General features: G+C 36.6%; 1 protein-coding gene across 1 annotated transcript in view; it reads right to left on the bottom strand.

Annotated features, from left to right (window-relative positions):
• CCDC148 (coiled-coil domain containing 148) overlaps window positions 1-24,494 on the bottom strand; it is a 235,606-nt gene that overhangs the window by 50,686 nt on the left and 160,426 nt on the right. Inside the window, exon 12 of the mRNA XM_035007985.1 lies at window positions 9,559-9,677. Coding sequence (XP_034863876.1) covers window positions 9,559-9,677 — 119 coding nt within the window. The remainder of the gene's footprint in view (window positions 1-9,558; window positions 9,678-24,494) is intronic.

The raw sequence follows: 24,494 nt of genomic DNA, 5'->3' as shown, positions 1-24,494 counted from the left end.
GCAAAGATTTCTAAAATCAAAAATCAAAGTTGTAAACAACAAATTAAAGCAACCCAAAGTACTAAACAAAAGGCACTCTCTGATTGCTGTGGTTTGGTAAGGATCATACATCTGAAGCTGGGCTTGACTATCAGGAGATAAATCGTCATCCAAGACCTCTACAATGACCCTTAGCTGAGCCATCTCTGCCCAGCTGGTGCTCCGTCTGCCCACTGGCACAAGCTTGCTTGTTTATTTTCACATTAAAATTACTGTACATTGCTTTGTTCATAAACTTCTTAGCCTCCCTCTGTCAACTATGCTTGCTCAGCTAAGATTCATTCAAGGACTATTACAATTAAGTCCAAATAATCTGTGTATTCATGCCCCAAAGTATGAAAATACACACACACACAAATACACATGTATATACATGTCATAGTTATGTTATACTGATGAGCAGGTTCTCAGTATTATTATTTTTAGACAAAATTACCTCTATGGGTTGGAAAATGGCATGTTGGCTACCAGTGGGGTCTATTTCAGTCTTTTAAATTCTAATTTGTGAAACATTTCTAATATCCTTTAAAAGACAAAACAGTCTTACTAAGAACTATATTTGTTCAATGCCTCACAGTGATCCTTGGTCGACATCATTTGGCACATCCACTTGGAATGGGGATTTGGTTGACAGAGATTTAATGAACAAGAGCATTCCACTAATTTTGGGAAATCTCTTGCTGAGAAGCAAAAACATAACAAATGTTTGTAAAGTTTCTGTTGAAGTCACCCTAATAAACAAAGTCTTTAAAAATCACAGATTAGACTGTGAACCCACTTTAAATGCCCTTAATGTCTTCCAATACAACATGTTGAATTTTGCATATTGTTAAGAAAAGACATGGAAAATAGAGAGAAACATCTGGTTTTACTACTTAGAAAATGCAATAATTGTCAATTCCCTGCTGTTGGCAAGCACCCCAAAACATACACTAGATTTACAAAGCCAATTTAGTGTTAGGAAGGCAGCTGGCTCTAGTTTCTTCCTTCCCAAATGGTCATCACCATCTTAAACTTCAAATGTGTACTGTTTTGCAACATAGAAAAACTCCCTTCTTTCAGAAACAATAACTAAAAACTAGTGTTTGTTACTACACAAGGCATTGCTTTCTCCATTAAACACATACCCATGTACATGTATGCACACACATACACACCTGCTTAGAGAGAAACATGCAAGATTTTTGCTTGCAGAGGATTCTTGAATTGATAAACTCCTCCATGAATATAAAGTTTCACCTCCATGACTTCCCTATTTCAATATGAGGGAATAGCATCAGAAGAAAAAAATTCAGAGGCACTTCTACAAAAAGTGGGATCTTCTCAAGACCCCAATGAAAGATTTGGGTCCATACTTCAGAAAGTACAAAAAGAAGTCTAGTACACTAGTCCTCAAACTTCATTGCACTTTAGAATCCCCTGAAGATTTTCAAAAACTGTTGGGACAAAATCCCATTGCCACAGATTCTGATTTAATTGGTTTGGGGCCTGGCCTAGGCATCAGGACTTTCAAATACTCTCCAGGTGATTCTGTTGTAGCAAAGAATGCAACAGGTGCTCTAGTATTACACTAGCGTTGACCAATGAAGGTCTTATATCTTTACCTTCCATCCGTTGGTCATGCCAGCTTCATTCAGTCTTCTGGTTAAGAAATGTTATCCAGAGGAGCTACTTAGCCAAGGACGTCTGCTTTAGAAATCTTTATATTATCCTCCAGAGCATACAGTTAAAAATTTAAATATGTTAAAGTTATTACAAAGGAGGTAAGTGGGAAAGGGAGGCTTTTTATTAAATTACAAGGAAAAACAATGAATATAAATAAGTGAAATGTCACATTTACATCCGTCCTTGTAAAAATAATAATTGGCAAATACAGAAAAAGGAGAGTATACGTTAGCTGCACTTCATAGAGATGAACTTCAGAGAAGTTAGAGACTGAACATTTTAACAAGCATTTACAAAATGCCATAATGGCAAGAGGAGAGAGAACCCCGTTCATGGAAAGATGATTTAATTTCTGCTTATTTACTCTGCAACTTTCAACAGTAATGGGAAGCAATGATGCTTTCTACTCCTCCTTGTACGTATCTAACATAAAGAATGCTCCGTAAAGGGGCACCTGGCTGGCTCAGTCAGAAGAGCATACAAGTCTTGATCTCGGGGTTTTGAGTTTGAGCCCCACCTTGGGTGTAGAGATTACTTAAAAAAACAGTGTCTTAGGGCTGCCTGGGTTGCTCAGTCAGTTAAGTGTCTGGCTCTTGATTTCGGCTCAGGTCATGATCTCGGGTGGTAAGATCACACCCCGCTGCGCTTCTAAGTGTGCTTCTAAGTGTGGAACCTGCTTAAGGTTCTCCCTCTCCCTCTGCCTCTCCCCATGCTCACTCAACGCACTCTCTTTCTCTCTCTCTCTCTCTAAAATAAATAAATACATCTTTAAAAAAAGCCAATTCCACCTGTCACTTTTTACATCTTTAAGTGTGGCTATGAGAAAATTTTAAATTATATGTGTGATTTGCATATTATTTCTATTGGATAGTACTGCCTTGTACCCTGGGGAGGTAGAAGGATGAGATGAAATTGCATAGGGAAATGAGGACACTGAAGGGTGTCAGAGCCTGTAGGCTCACCAGTCATTCCATCCTTCCATTGAAGGAGGTTTCCTGACCTCCAGCAGAGACTGGAGTTGGTACTTTACCCCCCTAAACAGATAGAGATAATCCAAGATGAGATCGTTTTGAAATGCAAGTGCTTGAGATACTTTTAATTTGAAAAGTTTTCATCTTTCTTTATTATCTTGCAGGAAGAGGTCTCATAAAGAAGCTGACATCAGTTATTATTCTTCACACATTTGGGAGTGGTGTGAGTAAATATTTGACCTCAGTACAAAGTCCTTAACAGAATTGATATCACACTTTTATATAAATTTTGAACCCTGCTTGATTAATCATCCTGCATACATTAATCTCTCACCAACAGGAAAAAATATATATTGCCCTAGCAAAACAGATTGAAAAAGTAATGCTGAAATAGAATACTATTTGGCAATAAAAAAGAAAAAAAACAATACATGCTATAACGTGGATGAGCCTCAAAACATTATGCTAAGAACCCAGATGCATTACATTTATATAAAATGTCCAGAAAAGGCAAATCTATTGAGACAGAAAGAGATTAGTTGTCATTTGGAGCTGGGAGTAAGATCGGGAATTAATGGAAATGGGCATGAGAGATCTTTCTGAGATGATATAACATTTACATCATGATGTAAAACTGGACTGTAGCAATGGTTGTACAACTATAAATTTACTAAAAATCATTTAATTGTACATTGAAAACAAGAGAGTTCATAATATATAAGTTGTTCTTCAATAAAGAGGGTTTTTTTTAATGTTTAAAGTAGCAGGGTCAGTAGCTTCCCATAAAGCATTCTAAATTTTTGCATATTGTTATGGAAAGATGTGGAACATATACAAGTAGAAAAAAATTGGAAACTATAAGTAACCTTGCCTTTGGCAAATACCCTAATATCGACCAATTTATTGTTAGGACATCAAAAATGAAATGTAAACTATTTAGATAATGAAACCTGATCTCAAAACTTGTAGAATGCAGCCAAAGATACACAGAAAAAAAAGGAACCTATAGCCAAATAAATTTATTAGAAAATAAAAGAGCTTGAAAACAAACTAAAGCTTTTAACCTAAGAGGATAGAAATAGCTCAATAATATTCAGGACCATGCTTCTTTCTCGGTCTTCCCTCAAACTCCACTCCCAATGAAACAAGTCATCATGTTTCACCTAATCTAAATACTTGATGAACATTTATCACCTCTGCATCCCCAATGCCACTTCCTAGTTCATACACTTTTCCTCACACAGCTACTAAAGAAAATTTATTTTTTTTATAATTTTTTATTATGTTATGTTAGTCACCATACAGTACATCATTAGTTTTTGATGTAGTGTTCCATGATTCATTGTTTGCGTATAACACCCAGTGCTCCATGCAATACATGCTCCTCTTAATACCCATCACTGGGATCACCCATCCCCCCACTCCCTCCCCTCTAAAACCCTCAGTCTGATTCCTGGAGTCCATAGTCTTTCAGGGTCCATCTCCCCCTCTGATTTTCCCCCCTTCATTTTTCACTTGCTTCTCCTAATGTCCTCCATGCTATTCCTTATGTTCCACAAATAAGTGAAACCATATGATAATTGTCTTTCTCTGTTTGACTTATTTCACTTAGCATACTAAAGAAAATTTAGAATCAGCTTCTTGAACGTCAATTTCTATTTATTCCAAAATAATTTCCAAGCCTTCACCAGAAGAAAAAAACAACAACTATGAAATCTTTTACAGAAGCTGAGAGAAGACTTGAACTGGAGAGCTATTCCAGAAGGATGATCCTAGATTGGAAATTAAATTTGGTGTGTATGTCAGCATTCTGTAACAAAACTTCAATGCAAACAATCAACAGGATTTTTTCAAAGTGAAATTTGACATAAGAATAAGATTTTTGAAAAGAATAATGAGTGAACACTTGCTCTATCAGATAGCAAAACAGATTAATTAAAACAGCACAGTATCGATGTAGAAATATAAATAGATCAGTTTTTATTTAATCTAATCAAGAGTCCATATGGATATGAAAGTATAATTAGAAGTATAATATACAATAAAGGTGGCATTTCAACTCAGTGGGTTAGGATGAATCATTAAATAATTGGTGTTGAGAGAGTTGGCTATCAATTTAGACCAAAAAATGAAAGACACTTAGCTCATACCATTCCTGGAAATAAATTCCAGATGGCTAAATTTTAGAAGAAATGTGGATAATATATACTATTTAAAAAGAATTAGGTACATCTATTTGCAGGGGTGCCATGTATCATTTTTAAGTTTGTGCTTTGCAAAGGCGATGCTGGCCCAGGAGTATAAATAGGGAATGACATCCAGCTTTGTCACTGCTTGTCAAGCTGACTGCCATGGTTCAGAAGGGGGTCTTTTCCTAATTTGTCTCTTCAGGTAGGGAATCTATGTACTTTGCCACCAGAATAGAGCACCTTTTCTAATTGGCACAAAAACCTTATCTTCTAGCAGTAACCAATAAATAGTAGTTAATAGTAAATAGGTAATTTGTAGATACATAAATGCTTTTTTAAACACAAATGTTTGCTATAAACTGAACGTGTCCCTCTAAAATTCATATGTTGAAGTCCTAACCCCCAATGTGATGGTGTTTGGAGATGAGGCCTTTGGGAAATAATTAAGTTTAGATGAGGTCATGCAGGTGGGTCCTCAGGATGGGATTAGTGTCCTTATAAGAAGAGACACCAGAGAGCTACTGTCTCTCTCCCCACCTATGGGCACAGAGCACGAAAGCACTTGTCTATAAGCCAGAAAGAGTTCTCCCCAGAAACTCACCATGCTGGCACCTTGATTTTGGACTTCCAGTCTCCAGAACTGTGAGAAAATAAATTTCTGTTGTTTAAGCCACCAGTCTATGGTACTTCGTTTGTTATGGCAGCTAGAGCTAATACAATAGTATTGTGTTATAAAATGTATTGGGTCTTTTTTTTTTTTTTGGTTTTTGGTTTTTGTTCCTAAACTCACTTTTTGTATAGGTACATAGAAAGAGTATGTATGCATATGTATCAATAGACAACTGATAACAGAAAGGACTTCTAGAGAAGACATTGTATGAGAGTAGTGATCAAGGAACACTTTTGCTTTAACCTCATGTTTTGTTTTTAATAAAAATGTCCTCATTATTACATGTTTTATCTAAAATATTAAATGCTTAAATATTTTGATACAATATTGTTAGAAGGTATCTTATGTTTTAAAAATTCAATTAATAGTAATCACTTGTATTTAATGTGTGCTACATTCAATACTTCTTTAATCCTTACAACACTCCTATGAAGTAGACACTAGATATGTCTTTATTGTACAAAGAAATTTAAGCACAGGGAAGTTGAATAACGTACCCAAAAGTCACAAAGCTATAAAGAATAGAGCCAGGATTCTAATGTCAACAACCTGATTAAAGAACCTTCCCTCTTAACTTCTCTAGCATGTTCAAAAAGAGAATAGGGCTTAGGAAATTAGGAGGTTAGTGGAAACTTTGGCAGAAACAATCTCAATAAAATAAAATCACTCTTAACTATATGAAACAAACTGAGGGTTGCTAGAGGGGAAGTGGGTGGGAGGATGGGGTAACTGGGTGATGGACATTAAGGAGGGCACTTGATGGAATGAGCACTGGGTGTTATATGCAATGGATGAATCACTAAATTCTACCTCTGAAACCAATAATACACTATATGTTAATTAAATTTAATTTAGGTAAAAAATTTTTAAAATGAGGGTGAAATACAGATTATAACTGAGAAGGAAAACATAAATAAGATGAATCGCTATATCTTTTTATGTTGAACCACATGAAACTGTCAATACTTAACTATTTCTGACCTGCAGAAATGGAATTTTCTTATGGTTTGACCTAATATATCTGCTAATTTATGAATATTGTTTTCAAGAAACTTAGAATTAAAAAATAGAAGAAAATAAACAAGAGAAAAATTTAAACCCTCAAGGCCACGTGTGTGTGTTTTTAACAGATCTGGAGGCTGTTTCAAGCTTTTATTTTTATATTTAAAAAATGTGCCTCCAGTTAAAAAATTAAATATGAGATTTGTGAACTGTATTTCAGTAGTAGAGAAAAAGCAATTAGCCAAATTTCTTAGTGTCAGGGTGGTTATAAGAGAACACAACTTCTGGTTCTTGCCAGAAGCAAAAGCTACCAGCAGTTTTTACATGTTGAACTCCATCTCCCTAAGTCACAGAATGAGGACAATGCTTTCATCTACAACATTATCTGAAATTTTCTGGGAACTATTTCTTGATATATTATATTATCCTGATATTTTAATGACCTTCCTCACTGATTTCCCATTGGCATGCAAGTACTGGACTCATAATTATCCAAATCTACAACATTTCACATGAGTTTAACATACAGATCATAGACCCCTAAAAGTTGATAGCTCACTTAGCCCTCAGAAGCTGTCCAGTTCAATTTTACAAAGAACAAAGCAGAGCCTCATAGAGGTTAAATGAATGGTTTTGGCCAATTCATACACTATTCCAAGAAGATTTAAGGCTAAAACCTTGGTCCCCTGGTTCCTAGTCCTTAGTACTCTTTTTGCTATGTGTGATATGCCTATTTTTTCCTGTTATGTAATGTAGATTAATCTGGTTTTCCTTTTCTTCTTTTCAACTGGAGTTCTGAGTCAGCTAATCTTGATAATTATTGGAACAGGAAGCTAAAGACCAAAATGGCTCTGTAATCAAAGAAACTCCCTGGCTATGAGGGGAGATTCTATTAGAAGCATGTCTGCTATATGCTGGGACCTCACATCTGTTCTGTTTTTCCCACCCCCTTTAATTCCTGTGGCTCTCTCTTGTTTCCCCAGCATAGTTTCAGACTTTCCAAGCAGCCTTTGACCTCCACCATTGTCTTGCTCTTTAGTGGGATTTTTGTCTCTGACCCATGGCATGACCTATCTGCTGGTTTCCACTTTATCTTGGTTTGTGCTTATTTGGCTGGTTTCTCACTGGCTGTTTCACCTCTTAGCCTAGAGCCTTGGCTTTGCTGTATTCTCAGTTTTCTCCATAATAGATTAAAGTGAACTCTAAAATCCTGAGATACCTAGAAAATGATGTAAATTTCATCCAGAAAATCCTTAGGAATTGCCTGGCATTTATGTGGAACTCCAGATTTACTCTGAAACCTTGGTGACTGGAGTTTGAAATAACTGTCCCACCCTTACAAAGGAAGCTTCCTAGATAAAAGTGAACCTCGTTGTATAAAATGGTTATATCTTCCAAGGTTATATATAAGTCTAAGGGGTAATTTTTATTTTGTATTTATTTTTTTTAAGATTTATTTATTTAGAGAGGGAGAGAAAGAGAGGGTGGGGAAGGGTCAGAGGGAGAGAGAATATCCAAGCAGATTCCTGCTGAATGTGGATCCCAGCTCAGGGCTCAATCTCACAAACCATGAGATCAGGACCTGAGCCAAAACCAAGAGTTGGAGGTTCAACTGACTGAGTCACTCAGGCACCCCTAAGAGGTAATTTTTAAATAGACTTAATTTTTAAAGCAGTTTTATGTTCACAGCAAAACTGAGCAGAAAGTACAGAGTTCCAGGCAAGTTTATTTTTTTAAATTGACTACCAGTAAACTTATTGTGACTTCTGTTATGAAACAAAAGAGCTATTCTTAATTTATCTCGTGAAAATCCACTCAGAAGCTAGCTAAACTAGATAACTATGCCAGTTACCAATTTGTTGTCTGACACAATGTTAAGCTATGTCAGAAAGGGGTTCTGGAAAGATGCTGAAGGAGGAAGGGGCTTTCTTTCCTGGTTCCAGTGTTTACCCCTTCTTGCTCCAACCATATGGCTGCCTGCTGCATGTGTGGGGAACTCCCAGTGGCACCTGTGCGCATGGAGTTCCAATGGCACCCAATGGTCAGTTTCCCATCAAATTTCAGAGGCACTCCCATGGTCAGATTCTCACTGAGTTTTGCAAGCATCCCAATGGTTGACTTCCAGCTTTGGCCTCCTACACTCACGCAGGGCGTTTCCTGCTTGCCCAGTGACTGTGAACTAGTTCTGGTTGAGCCCATCTAAGAACTTCTCCACCATGCAGTCGGCCACAACCATGTCTTCTACAGTAAGGTCTGAGTCCTAAACTTGGAGCTGGGGGGGGGGGGGGGGGGGGCTTCCATATTTGTTTCTTCTATGGGAAACTTCCTTCAGCCCTGGGGTTTTCTTTAAAGTTCTCTTTATCTCTTTATATAACAGAGGTTTTCTATTAGAATTAATAATGCTTTATCTTAACCTTTCCCTATTCAAATTACTGTGTTGTCTCTGTCTCCTCACTGACACTGATTGATATGGTAAACTTGGAAAAGTAATTTTAATTTCTCAGGATACTCATTCATAAAATGAGAACACTGGGTTAGTTGATCTCAAATGTCCTTTTCAGCTCTAAAATTACACCATTCCAAGAAATCCTCTGCGTTTTCCTACATAGGGTGCATTCTAAGTATACTAAAATGAATCACATACGCTGTATAATTGTGCATTGTCTTCCCCAGCCACAATCATAGCAAATGGGTCTCCCTTCTTATCGGAATAATGGTTTCCTCCTTCCATGTCAACATATTAAGTCACAGCAGCAGCCAGGATCATTTCATGCATACAGTGGGCAATCAAATACTATGAAATCATCTGTGAGGGTTTTAACTAGGAAGCTATCTAAGGAACTAAATGGCAAACTAGAGATTTGTGTATGAATAGGAGAGACGGAAATACATTATAAGTATCATTTTATCTGTTTGTGAATATAAATACTGTAAGAACACATTAAGTATAGAAAAATGCTCCCTCTGATACTGTTTACTCTAACCACCTCCATTACTATGCAATTTAGGATTTTTCTTTTACCTTTCTCTGTCTTTCACTGATTGTTCAGCCATTAATTTCTTCAGTTCTTCCAGACGCTGAAGATCTCTCATTTCCATTTCTTGCCACTTCTGCTCTTTTTTAGCCCAGTATTTTCTTATCTACAGTATAAATGATACATAAAATTTAAATTAACAACAGATATGTCAAAATGAGGAGAAAAGTTATAACAACATATCCACTGGTTCATATGTTTAAATTTAAATGGTACTTTATCTTTTTCATTTCTTAGATCTGCCTACAGTATATTGACAACAGAAAAAAAAAAATAAATGAAAACATGAAGGTACAAGTCCTAAGAAACTGCATGGTTTAACAATGCTGAAGTGGAAATGTAACTTATGCTGAGATCTAAAGTTTAAATCTATGGCTAAAATAATCGACTTTCAGGGAACCACAATAGAAGCATGTTATTGTCTCTAAAGTATATGATCTCTCTGTTACTCAAGAATATTTTTATCCCCTTATGATAATGCAGTCTTTAACAAATATCATTAAACCTATTTTTACTTTAACAGCATGAGTTTATTTATGCTAATGGACAGCAGGATGTTGAAAGCTTTATGCTTCTGGGGAAGTGGCAGGAGATAGGTGGGAGGAAGGAGGAGAAGAAAAAATTAGAAGGGTTCTGATATATAGTAGTTCTGACTTATGTGGTAAAATAAAGGACAAATTTATCAAGCTCGAAAAGGTGAGAGCATTCTTAGTAAGCCTGTTTTACTTCCCTTCTCTGGAAATGGAGCCAGACTGAGAAAACTGAAAGTACTCATATGGATTTTCAGAGGGATGAAACCATTATTCAGGGTTCTCCTAGCTCCCCAGGTGGGGCAATTGAAGTTAATGTTTATTTGACAGAGGCCCCTTCAGCCACTCTGGCTTGCCATGTTGTGTGTGACTCAAGAGACTGGATCTTGCTGGAAAAAGTAGAGTACCTCAGTGGTGAATGATAGTGAGTGACTGCCAGCAGAAGGTCTGTTGTGGAAGACAGGTTAGCCACACCCCTCTTTTGAGAAGTGAATATGAAAAGCTAAATGGTTTCCAGACTTCCCCTAGCAAACAGTCTCTGACCCCTGGGAGAACTAAAAGGAGCATCCCAAGCAACATGGCCACAGCCATAGCAACTCTGCTGCAGAGCCTACAACACCAGCAGCCACAAGGGAGATGTCCACTCAATGAGTAGTGAATAACTGGATGAGCTCAAGGCATAACGATTTCACTCTAGAGATCATTGAGATTTGAATTTGGGGAGAACAGAGATGAAGTTAGAAAGGTAGCAGCACCAAAGATGGAGAGTGAAAGAGAGGGTAGGAGAGGCAGAGAAAGAAAACACTGACAAGGTGTGTTTCAGAGTCTTAACTGAGAAATTCCAGGGCATTCTCTCAGTGCCAGATATGACAATGTTAACAATGATTATATCCTCTCCCTCTGGGGTTTAAGTGGTCTTTATTTTATGCTTTATACTTTTCTTTGTTACCTTATGTTTTGCAATGAATATGTATTTCTTTCATGATCAGAGAAAATAAAGCTACTTCAAAACTAAATTTTAAAAAAGAACACATATTGGATTAAAGAGCATTTTCCCCTGGGCTCCAACAGACCAATGTTCGCTTATGCTCACTGTTGGCCTTGGAGGGAAGTCAGTGGTTCTTTTGTCGACAATCCCTTGACTACAAGCAGACCAACCCCAGGTTGCTGGTGTCCTTGGATTGCAGACACTATTTGGTGCACTAGCCTCTGCAGGCTCTAGAATTAAGTCACACCTGAGGCTTTTGGCATCTCGGGATCAATTATTTCCATTCCCAACACTCTGGTATCCTCAGACATTACTACAGTGTGAGCCTCTCTCTCCTTCTCTCCCGCCCTCATTCTCTTAGGTGAGCATGATTTATTCTTTTTCAGTGCTTTCTACTGGACTCTCTGAAACCCCTGTGTCATCACACATAAAATCCTCTACATCTTCAACCTTCAGACCACTGTATCATTGTTTTGACTGGAATTCTCTTGAGTAAAGGATGATTATCTTCGATGCCCCATGTGCCAGGAAGCTGGGGAATGGTTTGGGCATTTTCCTCCTTGTTAACAGCTACTTTTACACCACAATGATAATCCTCTCATGTACAATGTCTTCTTCCTTTGATGTTAACTGTATCTGTATCACTTTCTAGTCCTTATGACTGGCATGTATGGATTTCCAGGTCATTCCCAAATATTCATCAAGAATTCAGATAGGCGGGTGACAGCCACACAGGATTTGTTGTCCAAAACAACCCTTTCTACTTTCCTACACAGCTTCAGCATCTGCCTGAATGCCCCTCCAACCTACTAATTTCAGTTTTATGACTTCCTCCATTCCAGGGAGCTACTTCTTCCCCCAGGATTCTATTATCATCAAGGACATTTCAGTTCCAATCTGAAATCTTCAATTATAGCCATCAGTTCTATGACCAGAAACTACCCACTTCTTTTCTATCATCCTGTGTTCTGATTGTATACTTTTATTCTTCTAGTAGAGCCTTCATCACAAGGCTTTGCTAATTAATATGCTTCTTTCTCTCCCCCACTAGACTTCAGAAACGTGATTTGTTTATTTTGGCACTTCCAACATCAACTAAAGGGTCTAGACCATAGTATATAGCTAATAAACATTTGATTGATGAATGAATTACACAATTATAGAAACTTGCACCAAATTTATGGTTTCAACTGAATCTTCATTGACAACCAGCATTCCTTTTATGAATTCCTGGTTAATGCCTCTTAATTTCTCATGGCTATATTCCAAAGCCTGTTCACTATGTTAAGCTCCGTAACTGCCTTTCCTTCTTCACTTTTATCAGGAAAAAATGGAAGCTCTAAATGATACCTTCTTTGATGCCTTGCCCCTCAGAAGAAGAGATGTCTTTCCTTTGTACAAGATTTATCCCTCTCGGGCTCCAGATCCTACTCCCCAATTCCATCTTCTCCATAACCTTACTCCATCATCTACCTCTCTATCTCTTGTACCTTCAATCTCTTGGTCTATGCTGCTTCCTTCTCCTTACATGGAAATATGTACAAATCTCACACATTTACAAAATTTAAAATAACTTTCTTTAGATTCCCAAGACTGTCCCTTCATTGTTCCCTTTTCAGTCAAACATCTTAGAATACTCACTCTTCTTCAATTTCACATCTCCTAATTTATTCCTCATCCATGACATTCCTACCTCTTCCTTCCTTCCAAATTCACTACTCTCACCAGTGACATATAAATGAGCAAACTAAATGATCCTTTTCAATCTTTATTTTATATAATGTCTCTGTGCATTTAATTCTGTCAACCCTTATCTTCAGTCTTAAGATATTACTGACTTTGGCACTCATTTGTTCAACAAATATTTATTGAACACATGCTTTAAGCCAGATACTGTGCTGTGTACTTGGGATATGATGCTTAAAGAGAAATAAGACCTCTGCTTCATAGAGCTGGGACTTCTAGAAAGAGAGAGAGAAAGAGAATAAACACGTAAATGAATGAACAGAATATTACATGTGAAGTTCTAAGAAGGAAATAATTATAGTAATGATTTAGAAAAATTTGGGTAGAATTTTTATTAGAAGGCATATTTTTGTAATGACATTTGAATCAAAACTTGAAAGATGATTGTGAGACAATCACTGTGAGACAATGAGGGTGATCACTGCAGAAATGGGAGCTCTAGGTGCAACAGCATTGAGTGGGAAAGACCTTGTGCATTTTCAGGACTGGGAAGAAGCCAGTGCAGCTCAGCATGTGGTGTGAGTTAAGAATGGAGGTGAGATTAAGAAGCTAGCTGGGGGCTATGTGATTAGATGAGGATTTAAGTTCTAGAAACAAGGAAAAGCTATTGAAGAATTTAAAGCAGGGAATGACATGATCTGACTTACATTTTTAAGAGGTAGTTCTGGATATTGGGTGAAGAATGGATAGTAGAGGCGCAAAGGAGAAACAAAGAGACCAGATAGAAGAATAAGGCAAAAATGATCACTTGGACCAGGAAATGAAGGGAAGTGTTCAGATTTGAGATGGCTTTTGAGTGGAGCCAGACTGCTCACTAAGGGATTAGATATGAAGTTTGAAGAAAATGGGAATCAAGGATGATTCCTAGATTTTTGCTAGAGCAACCAGTTGAATGATGGTACCAATAACTGAGATGGAAGATTGGAAGAATAACAGGTTTGGGAAAGAAAGACAATCAGGGGCTCAGCATTGAACATTAAACAGTTGACATGACTATAAGATCTTGAAGTGAAGATTCCAAATAAACATATGGAGGGTACAGATGGGAGACTCAAGGGTTGATTCAGGGCTGGAGATCTAAATTAAGGAAATATCCACTTAAAATGGTATTTGATGCCACAGGACTAGATGAGATTTCTAGGGTGAGAGCATAAATAGAAGAAAATGGCCATGTACTTTCATTCCTATCTTCCTTTTGCAAAGTTTCTTAACTAGAATGACATCCTTTCCCTCTTCTACCTGTCAGTTTTACTCTACCCTTATTCTCAGAACAAAGGCCATCTCCTACTTGAATCATCATCTGAACCCTCCAGGAAAAAATCTTAGCTCCATCCTTGGCACACCAATGACACTTGGTGAAAGTTTATTACTCTCCATTTTGTTCTGCCTTGAGTTCCTTGATTCTTTTTCATGAGGCTCTCCCACTGGATTGTTACTGATCTATTTAGGCATTTATTACATGCCCGGCGTGGTCTGCCCTGCCTGTAGTCTGCTAAATCCCTCCTACCCATTCTTTAAGACTCAGTTTTAGCATTGCTTTCTCAGCTTTCCTCCTTCTCCCTCTCCTCCAGACATAAATGTACCTTCTAAGGCACTATTTATGTATCCTTAGCATAGCATTTTCCATATTGGTCAGCATTATTCTTCTTTGTATTGTAGTACCTTGTATCATGTCTGACACAGGGCTTAGTTGATCATCATTAGGTGAGTGGAAGCTTCTTCTGGTCTCTGGCCCGAGAATAACAAAGCTGTGGATGGGAACAAGGCCAGCAGTTTTATTTGCAGGATGGTAAAGTCTGAACTAAGCACTTCCCTAAGGACAGTTCTATTCACTTTTTGACATTAGGAGCAGGAAGTTTGTGTCTAGAATTATTTGCTTTGAAAACCTCAAACTAAAGTTAAAGCTAAGGATATTTAGTTAGCCCTTTGGGACATTTGTCGAGACACAGATTTCAAACATCCTGTTTTTTACTTTTTGAGTGATTCTTAGAACATTCCAATGATAGGGAAATCAGAAAGTAAGTTCAAGTGATAAGAGTTGAATTCAAAGTTTGTTCCTTGACTTTCACAGATGAGGTTTCTAGAAAAAGCTTGCTCTTCTGAAAAACAAAACAGGACTTAATTCCCCCCATCTCCTCTTATTATCTCAGATTCATATTGGATGTTTCCCTTTCATAGTCCTACAGTTTGCTCATTTTGGTGAAGTTAAGCCAGTAGAAGTGTAAATAAACCAAAGAAACTATTCTGTAAAATAATGCTATGCTAACTCTTCAAAAAGTTTGAGATCATTTTTATATCCCATCTTACCTTTCTAATCTTCCAAACAATATGTTTCCTATTAAAAACTCCACTAGGAAACAATGTTTATAGCATTAGAGTACCTCAAAGTTTAATTTTAAAAAACTTGGACTAATACTACACAACCATTAAATTATATTTTTTCACTCCTTCAGTCCAATAATTATTATAATTCAGCATGAAATAAGAATTTCTTGTTTACATGTAGAAAGCAAAAAGTTAGGACTAAAGCATTATAGAAGGAAGACAGTTTAGTTTCTGATTTCAAGCAATCTGTGTGACGTTGAATCTTTGAACAAATAAACTTCTATACCTTGCTCCCAGGTCATTATTTCAAAGGCCTTAGTGACTTATTCAGAAGGAGGTCACAATTCTTAACTAGATACATAAAATATATGAAATAGGAAGTTCAAAATATCCAGTTCCATTACTCATAAGCCATTGAGATAAGGGACTTTTAGTCCATTTTCTAGATTCTAATTTACTTAGCTAATTCTTTGCATCTTACAGATCTTTCTACTTTTGGTCTGGAATACGCACCCTCACAAAATAGTGATATTATTACATGTAAAAGCAGCAGGACCTCTTAAAAGTTTTTTTTTTTTTACTTTACTTTTTTCCATTTGCTCCATTTAGATCAGCCTGTATCCCATAAAATTGCCACCAATCAAAGTATGACTATTCTTTCCCTACAATCAATTTGATAAGCATCTATATCTCATCACATAATCTTTCACACATTTGTGTGAATTTCTGAAAGGTAAGGAACATGCCTTACACTGTAATATTTATTTGTATCTAGTATTGCATCTTGCAAATGAGAAATACATGATATACCTCTGCTAAATGAATCCAGTGAAACACAATATGGAAAAGCAACATTGCACATAATACTTTTCTTTTTTTTCTTTTTTCTTTTTAATTAACATATAATGTATTATTTGTTTCAGGGATACAGGTCTGTGATTCATCAGTCTTACACAATTCACAGTGCTCACCATAGCGCGTACCCTTCCCAATATCCATCACCCAGCCACCCCATCACTCCCACCCCCCTCCACTCCGGCAACCCTCAGTTTGTTTCCGGAGATTAAGAGTCTCTTATAGTTTGTCTCCTTCTCTGGTTTTGTCAATACTTTTCTTATTTCAACTTATATAAATCCAAAACTACTAATAAAGAAACCAATTAAACAATAACAATAGACGATAAACAATCAGTGGTCCATTCCACTAAGTCATGTGTGGGGTGGAAGTGCATTTAATCTCAAAAGAGCCCTGGGGTATGGTATTTCTCAAGTTAGATTGTCTATGACAGTCAGATTAAAGATTTTTTCTTCTTTTAAAGATGAACACTTTGTCACCTCTATCCTCAAAACCTTTCAGCCAAAATTATCTCTTCTATACTTTAAGGTATAGAGAGCTCTGTGGGCTTCAACCCAGGACCTGGTGAAGCTTCTGAATAAAAATTTGGCCCTAAAAGAATTAGTTTGCATGACATTCTTTATGCAAATATTTGAACACTCTATATGGGTAAGAAACCAAAATAGAAAGTCAAATTTGCAAACATCCTGCCTGGTTATCTGAATAGATCTCCTTTCAGTCCACAGTTCAGACTATTTGTATCTAGCTACTTATCAGTATCCTAAACTTGAACACTTTTGCCACCAATCTCCAACCTGATAAACAAGTACATCCACCACTGGTAAGAGGGTAGATTGTCATACTCTTTCTGAAGAATAAATAAGAAAATCACTAGCAAAAGGCCTCAGGGAATAAGAAACAAAGTTTAAGAATTAATAAGCAGGGACATATGCAAAGATTTAGGTATCAGTATGTTCATCACAGCCTTAAAATGGTGAAAGGTTGGAAATAATTTAACACTCCAAAATAAGAAAGTGGTTAAATGCAATATTTCACATAATGAGACACTAGTAAACACTAAAAATTATGTGATAGGAAAACAGGGGAAAATATACAAGATTTACTGATAAAATTTTAAAAATAGGTTAAAAATAATATATGCAGTATGATTCTAGTTAAGTTAAATTCCCCATGTATGTTAAAAAAAAGAATATAAGGATGCTGCTAATAATTTTCTTTTGGTACTGGTTTAGGAATTGGAGTGACTTTTATTGTATTCTGTGTGCTTGTTTGTATTTTCCAAACTATCTACAATGGACATAAATACTTCACAATTACAAAAGTATGTTTTTTGAAAATCTGGCCAAGAAAAATCAATATTTAGAAGGAACATCTAAAGGACATGACTATTATTCATTCCTGAAGTTTCCAAACTCTATTTCTATACCAAGTCAGATGACAGGAACATTGTATATCCCTGTATATAACATTTTCACTTCTTATCACCTTGCATGCAGCATCACTTTCACTTTCTAGAGAAAGTTGCACAGGACTATGGTTTAATTTTATATCATAGGCCTTATAAAGGTTGATGCAATATCATATGAGGATTGATTTAGATTCTTCTGTAAAGCAGTTCTACTAAAAATGCTATCCAGGGTGGTTTGCTTCCCTCTCCCCCAGTACATGCTGTCAGCTCCTGATGTGCTAGGATGTTGTCTATTATTAGCAAATAAGAGCTAAATGCTTCCTTTTAACTTTAACCATGTTCAATTACAGCGCCCCTTTTTAGTCTTGGTTTGCTGACATAACTATATTCCCATCCTCTTAATTTTTTGTGTTACATTCTCTTACTAATTTTCTATTTTAATGATTCTTAATAGGAAACAGATGGCATGCTTAAAATTAGAATAAATCAAGAAGAATATAATAAGGGGACAATTGACAAAGGAGGGTTGCAATTCAGGGAAATCATAAGACATCATGCAATAGCTGAGCTGCTTTACCACCCATTGACTAGAGTCAGAGAAAGCTGTGTGAGGAGGGCCACCTCAAGGGAGGAGCTGAGAACTTTGGTGGAGGACACAGCTGGTCATCACAACTCTGCAGGGCTAGGAGCTGGGGAAACAACTCTCCCAACATCAGTCTCCTTTCTCATCCCCATCTCTAGTGTTCCATTCTGACTGAATCCAACCAGAAGCCAGAGGGCAAGGGAGTTGTACAAAACAACTGAAAAGAATGGAGAGTATGACACAAAGGGAGGCTGTTCAGCACAATAGTATTAATGCCTCTTATTATTAATTTGCTTGGAAGTAGGTGATATCTATATGCATAAAAAAATAACATGAATCTCTATTAGGTGGTGTTCACTTTGGTCACTTATGAGAGCATTTTTCAGCAGTAGAGCTGTCTACTTGAATTGGCAATAGCTGTTTTCTGCTGTGATGTAGTCTTATATCCTTAGAACAGTGATGAGCCAAGAAAGTGTTCTGAGGTAAACACATTAGTTATCTTCCTCTTAATTGAAATGCCAGGTGGATTAAAAAATAACTGTCATGTCTTCTTTAGACGTAAGGTTTATTTTCAGTATGGGCATTGAAATATTACATAATGATCATGTCATATGTTGATATTGCTAAAATGAATTTGTCTGTAATCTTGTTTAATTTCTCTCTTTTCACTATGCATTAGGAAAGGAGTATATATACTGAGGATGTTGTATTTCACAGCCTGAGGTGTCACAGAGAGTGAAAAGTGAAAAGTAATCAAACCTCAGAGTCATTCAATCATAACTTCTTAGAGCTGAGGTGATTTTAGCAATCATTTAATCCAAACACCTCATTTCACAATTGAGGAGGCAAAATCCCACAGAGCCTGCATAACTTGCCCAAGGTCACCCACCTTGTTAGGGCCTCCTAGTTTGGCATATTTTCCTCTATACCTCAGCATTAAAGTACAGTTGTATACTGCTCGTTCATTATATTCATTCATTCAACCAATATTTGTTGAGTGCCTTCTGCCAGGCACTGGAGATACAACGATGAAAATAGACAAACCCCTCTCTTTTATGGACCTTACATTCTAGAAGAGAAAGAGAAAACAGCCAATAAATAAATAGATGGGTGCCAGGTGGGATTATAAGTGCTAAGAAAAAAATAAAAGTAGGGCAAATGGATAAAATGACAGAAAAAGAGGATGCTATTTTAAGTTTGGTAATTGAGGATGAACTTTCTCTTTGATAACATGATATTGGAGAGGCACCTTGAATGAAGTGAGAGTGAGTTATGCAGACATCTGGAAGAGTAGTCTTCCAGGCAACGGGAACAGCCAATGCAGAAGCCTAAGAGGACATGGGCCAGGGTGTTGGAAGAGGAGGTAGATTGGTACGGCTGGCACAGGATGAGTTAGGGGAAAAGTGGCAGGATATAAGATCCAAGAGATATAGAATGTAGTGTAAGAAGTGACATCTCTGACCGCTGTGTGGAAAATAGCCTGGAGAAGGGAGTAGGAATGCAAAAGGAGGAGGCAGAGAAATTAAGAGATTAAGAAGTTATTATAATAGCTTCGATTTAAAAGGTAGAACCTTTATTTGTGACAATAGGTGAGGGTATCAGTAGGAGGTGTGCAGGGGAAAAGTAAGAGTCAAAGATAATATCAAGGCTTTTGGCCAGAGCGCTGGGAGAAGAGGTTTCCATTTGTTGAGAAAAAGAAAACTGGGGAAGGAGCAGGTCTGCAGGGAAAAACAAGAACACATTTTGGGTATACTAGATTTGAGGCAATGGGATGTATGAATTTGGAGTTCAGGAGCGAAGCCTAGACCAGAGATGTTAATTGCTTTTTGTCAGCATATAAATGACATCTAAATAATATTGCATTGATTGAGATCACCTAGGAAGTATATATACTTAGAGGACTGAGCCTTCAGGGCACTCCAAGGCCCAGAAGTTAGAATGATGTGGAGGATCCATCGAAGTTTACTGAGAAGGAGAAATCAGTGAGGTAAAATGAGCAAAGTGAGATAAAAGCAGAGAGAATGGCTTCTTGGGAGCCAAGTATCAAGTTTTCCAAGGAGGAGGTGGTGATCACTTCTGTCTTAATAGTTCAAGTAAAGTGAGGACTGAGAACTGACTCCTGGAATGAGCAACATGGAGATCAATTATGACCTTGGTAAGCACAGCTTTGCTGGAATGGAGGGACAAAATAGCCCATGAGAGAATGAATGGAAAGAAATTGGAGACAGTGTGTAGACTATAGAATGGTACAATTTCTAAGGGAGGGGGTTTGGGGTCAAGGGAGAGTATTTTTTTTAAAAAAATAGAAGTCATAATGGCATATTTGTAGGTTAATAGGAAAGATCTAAAAGAGAAGAGAACAATGGTGGTGGCAGAGAGATTGGGATGACCTTGAATAGGAGAGAGGGGATAGGGTGTAGTGCATAAATGAATGGGCTGGCTTTAGGAGCACAGATACATCATGCATTGTAAAAGGGAAGGTGGGTAACGGGTATGAATTCTGATCAGTTGGTAGATGTGATTCTGGAAGCCTGTGGAGATTCTCTTCTTGTTAAATAAGATACTGATAGGTAAAAAAAAAAAATCACATCAAAATCATTATGTTCTTTAGTCTACTTAACAAAAGAACAGCACCAAGGAAGCAATGAAGGTGGTTTTTTAATCCATTCATAACACCCACTTGACACTTCAATTGTGATCAAACTATAATGGTGTATGTAAGTGATGAATCACCAAATTCTACACCTGAAATTAATATTGTACTGTATGTTAGCTAGCTGGAGTTTAAATAAAAACTTGGGGAAAAAATCTAAAATTGTGTGGTTTGTTATAAATTGTTTAGCCATAGTGGTTCATTAACCCAAGGAGAGAAATCCTGAGGGAATATTAAGACGAGTAAGGAGACTGACACAGTGAAACTGTTTGCACATATAGAACAGCAACAAATACTCCTAGTAAGCAGACTACTAAAGAGTTTTAAAATTATCAGTTTCCTGTCTATTTAGGAATTCTGAGTAAACTAGGACAGGACCAAAGCAATGAAAATGACCCTAAAGCAAGTAGTTTAAAACTGAGTTTTCTCAAAATTTATTAATCACAAAATTAACAGCAAACAGCAATCACAATGGTGCACAGCATAGCACAGTGTTTAGAATCATGAACTATGGAGTTAGCCCTCCTGGGTTCAAACTCTGAACCTCTTTATGGCTGTATGACTTTGGGGGAAATTATGTACCTTCTAGGGTCTCAGTTTTTCTTTTATAAAATTAAGATCATATTAGTACCTTGCCCTTAGCGTTGTCAAGAAGATTAAATGAACATAGAACAGTGCTTTGCATGAAGCAAGCACTACATAGATGTCTATTAAATAAATCAAATCACCGTGAATAACCAAGACCTAGACAGAAAATATAGCCAAAAATTGATACCTGGAGTTAATTTAAAAATATTTTTAAAACTGCCTATTGAAAAATCTCTTCCAGAGAAATATACAGCTGGCTCTTGATGATCCAGGCTGCTTTTTTTTTTTTTCCCCTCTCCATCTGACTTTTTCCTAAAACCGTGTCCTGACAAAGAGTAGGAAGATTCTATCATCAAGTTTTTGTTTTTGTTTTACTTTTTAAAGAGAAGTTCTAGTAGAAAATTTCACTTTTTTCCCCAGTTTTATTGAGAAATAATTGGCATACATCCTTGTACAAGTTTAAGGCATACAGTATGATGGTTTGATTTACATATATTGTAAGATGATTACCATAATAGGTTCAACTAACATTCAATTTCTCATATAGATAGAATAAAAAGAAAAGAAAGAAGAAAGAAAGTTATCTTACAACTGGAAGTTTGTACCTTTTGACAATCTTCCTCTAATTTCCCCTCCCACCACCCCCTCTTGTGATCATAAGTCTGATCTCTCTATCAGAGTTGTTTTTTTTAATATTCCACACATAAGTGAGATCATACAGTATTTGCCTTTCTCTGAATTCATTTAGCATAATTACTTTCTCTGACTACACTTAGCATTATGATTTCACTTTCTCTGTCTTACTTCACTTAGCATAATGCATTCAAGGTCCATCCATGTTGTTGTAAATGGTATATTTCCTCATTTTTTAAAAAAATTTTTTATTGTTATGTTCATCACCATACATTACATCATTAGTTTTTGATGTAGTGTTCCATGATTCATTGTTTGTTATATTTCCTCATTCTTAATGGCTGAATAATGTTCCATTATATATATACCATGACTTCTTTATTCATTCATCCATTGATGGATACTTAGGTTGTTTCCATGTCTTGACTATTGTAAATAATGCTGCTTTGAACATGGGGGTGCAGATATCTTTTTGAGTTAGTGTTTTTTTTTTTTTAAGATTTTATCTATTCATTTGAGACACAGAGACACAGAGAGAGAGAGAGAGAGAGCATGAGCAGGGAGAGAGGCAGAGGGAGAGGGAGAAGCAGGCTCCCCGCCGAGCAGGGAGCCCGATGCGGGGCTCGATCCCAGGACGCTGGGATCATGACCTGAGCTGAAGGCAGACGCTTAACCATCTGAGCCACCCAGGTGCCCCTGAGTTAGTGTTTTTGATACCTTTGGATATAGCCCCAAAAGTGGAATTTCTGGATTATATGATAGTTCTATTTTTAATTTTTTGAGGATCTTCCATACTGTTTTCCATAGTGGCTGTACCAATTCATAATATCACCAACAGTGCACAAGGGTTCCCTTTTCTCCACATCCACACCAATGTTTGTTACCTCTTGTCTTTTTGATGGTGGCCATTCTAAAGAGCATTAGGCGATATCTCATTGTGATTTTAATTTGCATTTCCCTAATGACTAGTGATGTTGAGCATCTTTTCATGTACCTCTGGCCTTTTATATGTCTTCTTTGTAGAAATGTCTATTCAGATCCTTTAAAAATGCCTAATTTTTAAATTGGGTTGTTTTGTTTTTGCTGTTAATTTGTATGAGTTCTTTATATATTCTGGATATTAACTTTTTATCAGATATACAGTTTGCAAATACTTTTTCCCATCCCATAGGTTGTCTTCTCACTTTGTTGGTGGTTTCTTTTGACTGTAGAAGCTTTTTAATTTGATGTAGTACCACTTGTTTATCTTTTGTTGCTTGTGCTTCGGTATCATACTGAAAAATCATTACTAAGGCCCATGGCAAGGAGCTTTGTTCCTGTTTCCTTCTAGGAGTTTCACATTTTCAGATCTTATATTTAAGTCTTTAATCCATTTTGAGTTAATTTTTGTGAGTGGTATAATATATGGTTCCAGTTTCATTCTTTTACATGTGAATATCCAATTATCCCAGCTACATTTATTGAAGAGACTATCTTTTCTCCAGTGAGTATTCTTGGCTTTTATCAAGTATTAGCTGACCATATAGGGTTGGGTTTATTTCTGGGCTTTCTATTTTGTTCCATTAGTCTATTTGCTTATTTTTATGCCAGTACCATTAATGTTTTGATGACTATAGCTTTATAGCATAGCTTGAAATCAAGAAGTATGATACACCTCCCGCTTTGTTCTTTCTCAGATTTCCTTGGCTATTCAGGGTCTTTTGTGGTTTCAGGAGAATTTTTCTACTCCTGCAAAAAATGCCATTAGACTTTTGATAGTGATTGCACTGAATTTATAGATGGCTTTCAGTAGTATTGACGTATTAACAATACTACTTCTTCCAATCCATGAACACAAGATACTTTCCATTTATTTGTATCTTCTTCAATTTCTTTCATCAGTGTCTTGTAGTTTTTAGCATGAAGACATTTCACCTCATTCGTTAAATTTGTTAAGTATTTTATTGTTTTTCATGCTTTTGATGCTACTGTAAATGGGATCGATTTCTTTGTTTTTAAAAATTTCATTTTTACTGTATAGAAATGCTATTGATTTTTGTATGTTGATTTTGTATCCTGCAACTTTACTAAATTTACTGATTAGATCTATCAGTTTTTGGCTAAGTCTCTAGGATTTTCTATATATAAAATTATGTTGTCTGCAAATAGAGACAATTTTACTTCTTTTCCAATCCTGATGCCCTTCCCTCCTTCCCTCCCTCTCTCCCTTCCTTCTTTCATTGCCTGATTGCTCTAACCAGGACCTCCAGTACTATGTTGAATAAAAGTATAAGAATGAGAATCCTCTGTTTTTCCTGTATTAGAGGAAAAATTTTCATCCTTTCACCATTGAGTATGATGTCAGCTATGGGCTTGTCTTATATGGCCTTTATTATGTTGAGATATGTTCTCTCTATGCCTGATTAAGAGTATTTATCATGAATGGATGTTGAATTTTGCTGAATACTTTTTGTGCATCTATTGAGATGATCATATAATCCTTTTCTTTCATTCTATTACTGTGATGTATCACATTGGTTGATATGCATATGTTGAAACATTTTTGCATCCCAGAGATAAATCCCACTTGATCATGGTGAATGATACTTTTAATGTACTGTTAAATTTAGTTTGC

The sequence above is a fragment of the Mirounga leonina genome, unplaced genomic scaffold (assembly GCF_011800145.1).
Source record: "Mirounga leonina isolate KUSES-001 unplaced genomic scaffold, KU_Mleo_1.0 Mir_151, whole genome shotgun sequence".
NCBI classification, from domain to species: Eukaryota; Metazoa; Chordata; class Mammalia; order Carnivora; family Phocidae; genus Mirounga; species Mirounga leonina.
The sequence above is the reverse complement of the archived record's forward strand: the minus strand, read 5'-3'. Positions and strand labels throughout refer to the sequence as shown.